General features: G+C 39.1%; 1 protein-coding gene across 1 annotated transcript; it reads left to right on the plus strand.

Moving 5' to 3' along the window:
• The first annotated feature begins 4890 nt into the window (after positions 1 to 4890).
• LOC122910640 (MICOS complex subunit MIC26-like) lies at positions 4891 to 5786 on the plus strand. The gene has a single exon (XM_044255244.1). It carries the CDS (start codon positions 4903 to 4905, stop codon positions 5497 to 5499), a length of 597 nt encoding a protein of 198 aa, XP_044111179.1. The 5' UTR covers positions 4891 to 4902; the 3' UTR covers positions 5500 to 5786.
• The last annotated feature ends 434 nt before the right edge of the window (positions 5787 to 6220 follow it).

Genomic DNA, 6220 nt, shown 5'->3' on the forward strand with positions numbered 1-6220 from the left:
AGCAGAACAATTCGAGCCTTGAAGCCTTCTCCCAACGACCGAAGAGGACCCAAAACAAACAAGCATAGCTAAGCGTTTCATCCTGCAAGCGGCTTACTGAATTAATAAGACAAGTCAATTAATGTAATGCTCTGTTGCTTCGGGATAAAACATGAAAATGGAAAAATGTGGAGCTGCTTACGGTATTAGGATCAAGCAACCAGGAAGGCTCTGAAAAAAAAAAAAAAAAAAAGCCTCCTCTCTCCAAGTCTTAGACAAGAACTTGACATACGGCTTCTGCTATGGACTGAAATGTGTTTCTCCCAAATTCATCTGTTAAGGGACTATGTCCCAGTGTGACTGTGTTTGTAGACAGGGCCTATAAAGAGTAATTAAGTTTATATAAGGTCTTAAGAGTTGGGCCCTGACTCCATGGGATTAGCATCCTTATGAGAAGCGACACTTGGAGAGATCACTGTCTTTCTTCACCGCGTGAGAACACAGTGAGAAGGCTGCCATCTATTAGGTATGAAGCAGACTCTTGCCAAATTGGTAGCAGCTTGATCTTGGACTTCCAGCCTCCAGAACTGTAAGAAAACACATTTCTCTTACTTAAGTCACTCAGTCTGTGGTGTTGTGTTATGGCAGCCAAAGCAGAGGAATGCAGCTTCCACAGGTGTTCTGTGTAGTAGTCTGGAGAGGAGACTGTGGTGAAGACCAGTTGGGTGTTCACTAGGTGGCTCTCTTCTTCTTCCCAGGCACACAGCTGGACTACATTTCCCAGGCTCCCTTGCAGGTTACAAGGCTGTCCCTTAACAACTCTAGAATGGTTCTCTGTGCTTGTTCTCATATCTCTTTGCTGATGAGAAGCAGAGGCTCAAATGGAATTTTCATGGGCCCAGAAATGGCAAAGACTCTTAGGTACTTTTAGCCTTGAGTCTCTGAATGCTGGCCTATGGATAAAATTCATATGGATAAAAGTCTACAAGTTTGGTTAGAAAAACAGTATTTCTCTATTTTCATGAAACTCTCTGCTTGGTTAGTTTCATGAAACTCTGCTTGGTTGTTAAAACATTACATAGAAGAAAATTTAGCATTTTCTTCTATTATGAATGTGGACAAATAATGACGAGGGTTGAAATACTTCCTATAACTTTGTCACCTAGGGAAATCATAGATATTTCATGTCATATCATAGTTGCAGCTTCTTCAAAATATTTTACACTTAACACTGTTTTAAAATTATGATAGTTATTAAGCCTGCTTCTAGATTTTATTATTTAATGCTTTAAAAAAGAGGCACATATATTACTACATCAAATCAAAGAATATTTTGATTACTGAACTTCAGTATACTTTTCTTTAAATCCTACATATTTTATTGTATACATTTGAAAATTATCCTCCTGGAAGAGTGTTGACAGACTTCGCCAGACTGGCCAAAGGATCCAGGACACAAAAAGGTTAAGGATCTCAGTACCACATGGAAGGAACCTGTGACATGAAGAGGAAATAAACATTCGTTGGGTTAACCTACTGAGACTTTGAAGTTTCTTGTTGTATTTGTTAATCTTTGCAAATAAAAGAGTCTATATCCTCCAAAACATGGGTCAGCAAAAGTTTTCTGTAATGGGTCAGATGGCAAATATTTTGGACTCTGTAGGCCATTGTAGCATAAATGCTACCACAGACTGTATATGAATGAACAGGCAGGGGTAGGTTCCAATAAAACTTTATTTATAGGCCCTGTAATTTGAATTTCTTATCATTTTGATGTGTCATTAATATTATTCTTTAAAATTCTTTTCAGCCATTTAAATATGTAAAAACTATTCTTCGTTCACAGGCTATGCAAAAGTAGATATTGAACTAAGTTTGCCACCCCCTGATCTAAGACACTAGTCAGGTGGTACTTCTGCAAGGATTGGGGAGGGTAATTGTGTTAACTGTTCAACTTGCTGGATGACTCAGTGCAACACTGTATCCCTCGTTGGACATATCAGTCAACAGCCATCTGAAGCAATTCTTCATTGTGTATGCTTTGTAAATCTAAATATCATCCTAATACCATGTCCTTAATGTCAAGGTTTGTGGTTCCTCAGCCTGACTGTGCCTCAGAATAAGATGGAGAGAATTCAAAAACAAAAAACATCAAGGCCTTGGGCTTCACACTGGACCCAGGAAGTCAGAATCTCTGGGTTCTGAGCGTGGGCACTGGCATTCTCCCAAAGCTCCCAAATGATCTCATGTACAGTGAGGGAGGGAACACTGCTAAGGGCAGCAAAGATGGAGATGAGCGTTGCCTGCTTTCCACAGCAGGGGGTTGGATTGAAAACCAAGATTTCTTTCTCCAGGGTCCCGGTCTTCCCTTGGTTTCATTTTTGTTAGGTTGAAAATGGCACATATCATTTTGACTACATAAATATAGGACATCTCCTGTCTTGTAGTACATACCATGTCATCAGAGCAGTATTGGTGTCAAATATGATTGAACGGGCCCAGCCTTTTGCTTGGAGATTGAAAATTGGTAGTTTGAAGAATGGTTTTGGTCATTTGGTTCTTTTTCATTTTTTCTGACTTTTACCTTTTTGTTTTTGTTTCCTCTCAACCTCTCTGCCTCCGCACCCCCCTTTTTAAAAAATATTTTATTTATTTATTTGACAGACAGAGATCACAAGTAGGGAGAGAGGCAGGCAGAGAGAGAGGGGGAAGCAGGCTCCCCTCTGAACAGACAGACGAAGGCAGGGCTCGATCCCAGAAGCCTGAGATCATGACCTGAGCTGAAGGTAGAGGTTTAACCCACTGAGGCCCCAGGTGCCCCTCCTCTTCCTTTCTAACATTTATTTATTGAGACCCTTCTCTGTACTTGACTGATACTTATCTGGATGCCATGAGATTTGTTTTGGTTTTCCTCTGCATTGCCCTACATTTTAAAAATTATTTTCCAACATCTAAAAATAGGGAGATTTCACCTGATCGCTAGAGAAGATAGGGACAATGGACATTTCCACATGGTGACAGTTAGGTATGACTGATTACCAAGGTCCCTTTACATTGGTGGGGTGGGAGGGGAGCCAGGGCCTTCCTGCTGAACTATAATTTCATCAGATCCAGACATCTTGTACACACTTATGTCTCATGTAACTGAAAATTTTCACCCTGTGGATATTTGAGCTGTGATTTCCTACTGGAGCCACTGTTTCAGAAAAATATCCCATAATCTATACCTTTCCTCTCACACCTGTCACTAAGTGTTAAATTCTTCCATGAAAACAAAATATTCTGTCTTCATATATACCAGAAGTCTGCAACCTATGGCTCATACGTCAAATCTAGCCTGCTGCTTATTCTTGTACATAATTTTGTAAATAAATTATATCAGAATACAGCCCTGTCCATTTGTCTATGTATTGTTTATGCTTTCTTTCAAGTGGTGATGGCAGATTTCAGTAGTTGCCTGCAACTACTGTTTGACCTTCTAGAGAAAAAAGAGTTTGCTAACCCATGATTTAGCTATTTGGTGTAAGGCACTTGAATATCTAGACATCTATTAAAACCAGACTTTTTTCATTTTTAGCTTTTAATTCAGACGTTTCATATTACTGTGGTGTTCATTTACTTCCACATAGCCTGCTCAGCAACCTGGAGGGCCTTGCTTATCTATTAGAATATAGCAATTTGAGTAACACAGAACAAACATGGAGAGATCCTGCCTTCAAATTAATTTAAGTCACAGTCACTTCTTTTTCAGTCAACTGTCAAAAGAGTCATTAGGAAAAATTTTACTTCACCTTATTATCGAGGAGAACAAAATCATTGCCTGACTTTTCAGCAAATTCTCATTTACTCCCAACCTGGAGGAAAACACTACTGGTTGGGTATCATTAGACCATTTTAAACAGTACTATTGCAACTAGTTTATTTAACACATGTTTAAGTTACACTGCTTATGTTAGATCTCCAGTGAGCAGGAAAATAATCCAGTTTACTGGGTGAGAGCACAATGCTGGACAGTAGCAAGATACCTATCACAGGTCTTCATCCTTTCCCAGGAAAAGCTTGTCCAACCAGAAATTTTTTTTTTTTTTGAGTTTCCTCTTTTAACTCCAGTTTCTCCCTACCCTTGCTTCACCAAGAAGTACTTGTTAAAATAAGATCTATTCTCTACACAGTGCTTATGTGGCAATACTTCCTAAATCTTCCTCCATCCTGGGAAATGGACTGAGGAACCTCATGGACTGTGATTCTCATCAAGAGAAAATATAACCTGCTATCATCCACCATGTTGGTCCATAGCATGAAAATGTTCTGTGAGAAGGGGTAACTGTTGGTTTAATCACACATTTGTGTCTTCAAGTATCTTAGAAGGTGTCTAAGATTGTTCCCAAGACCTTGATGGGAATCATCCTAATAAGGATAATATGGTCAGCTTTATTAAGATATGTGTTAAGAGACCTGAAATCAGAAGATCTGATATCTCATCACAGTTCTACCATCAAGAAGTCCTGGTGAACTTGGCAGGGTTGTTTCATTTACATGGGTTGTGTATTCTCTCATATTCGACACAGTTACCACCAGATGCTGTCTGAGAGCCCATTCCCAGCATTGCTATGACTGTGGATGAGTCCATATGAGAAGAGTGTAGCACTTTGGACAGCACACTACAAAGGGAAGGAGTTCTTAGTCTGCTGCTCAGGAAGCCCTTGGAATTCCTACTGAAATTCCCTTCTGGTTTGCCTTTACAAGTCCCTAAAAAGATATCAGTAAGTTTCGAATGGCAGAAGAGGGGGCAATTTTTTGAGCTTCAGTAAGGATAATACATGCAAAGAATTAAAATACATCAACTATGTTGACTTCCATGAAGTCATAATGATACCAAAAAATGCACTGGTCCACCCCGCCGGTGCCACCTCTGCCAGCAGCATGTTCAAGGTAATTCAGAGGGCTGTGGGGCCGGCCAGCCTGAGTCTGCTCACCTTCAAAGTCTATGCGTCACCTAAAAAGGACTCACCTCACAAAGCTTCTGTGAAGGTTAATGAGCTTTCACTCTACTCCGTTCCCGAGGGTCAGTCTAAATATGTGGAAGAGCCAAGGACCCCACTTGAGGAAAGCATTTCACATCTCCGACATTATTGCGAGCCGTATACAAGTTGGTGTCAGGAAACGTACTCCCAAACTAAGCCCAAGATGCAGAGCTTGGTTCAATGGGGGTTAGGCAGCTATGACTATCTCCAAAATGCACCTCCTGGATTTTTTCCAAGACTTGGTGTTATCGGTTTTGCTGGCATTGTTGGACTTCTTTTGGCTAGAGGCTCAAAAATAAAGAAGCTGGTATATCCGCCTGGATTCATGGGACTTGCTGCCTCTCTTTATTACCCACAACAAGCCATCATATTTGTCCAGGTCAGTGGGGAGAAATTATATGACTGGGGTTTACGAGGATACATAGTCATAGAAGATTTGTGGAAGGAGAACTTTCAAAAGCCAGGAAATGTGAAGAATTCACCTGGAAATAAATAGAATGCTGCATGCTCTGCCCATTTTAATCAGTTATAGGTAAACATTGGAAACTCCATGCAGTAAACCAATATTTCTACAGAAAAATGGCAGAGAAGTCAGTACCGAATGTAGTAAATTGGCTTTCTTCTTCAGGATAAACTATGCTAGGCTTCTTTGTTATCTTGGGTGATACCATACTACAAGTGGACTAATCGGAAATCCTTTCACCTAGAGAGAATGTCTAGCCTTAGAACTCGTTCTCATGTTGCTATTTATGTACATAATTAAAATTCCAAATTAAAAAAAAATGCACTGGTCACTTTGGAGGATGTTGGCAAAACATCTCAATAGTTTGAAATCTGACAAACAAAGAGAATCAACCACTTATCATACCTTCTTATAAAATCTGTCCCTATAGATAATTATGAGGAAAAATTCCTTTTCAGACAAGTGTTCCAGTTAATAAAGAAGGAATAATAGAATTTAAAATATCAGTATTTAGAAACAGTTAAGAAATTAATGAATGAGTAGTGATCCTCAATGACTGGTAATCAATCATTGATGATCAATGATGTCACAAAAATCAACCAGACATTATGTACCTTCTGATGAAAGTAGACATATTTGCTGAAGAAGTCTTTCCAGAGCAATATAAAATAAATAATAAATAATAAATAAATAAATAAACAATAAATAAATAATAAATAAAAAATTACAATGTGAATCTGATTTAGCCTCTTTT

The sequence above is a fragment of the Neovison vison genome, chromosome 6 (assembly GCF_020171115.1).
Source record: "Neovison vison isolate M4711 chromosome 6, ASM_NN_V1, whole genome shotgun sequence".
In the NCBI taxonomy this organism is placed as follows: domain Eukaryota; kingdom Metazoa; phylum Chordata; class Mammalia; order Carnivora; family Mustelidae; genus Neogale; species Neogale vison.

What these genes read in the sequence shown, in the direction of transcription:
- LOC122910640 (XM_044255244.1), top strand. Translation starts at nt 4,903, where the DNA reads ATGTTCAAGGTAATTCAGAGGGCTGTGGGGCCGGCCAGCCTGAGTCTG.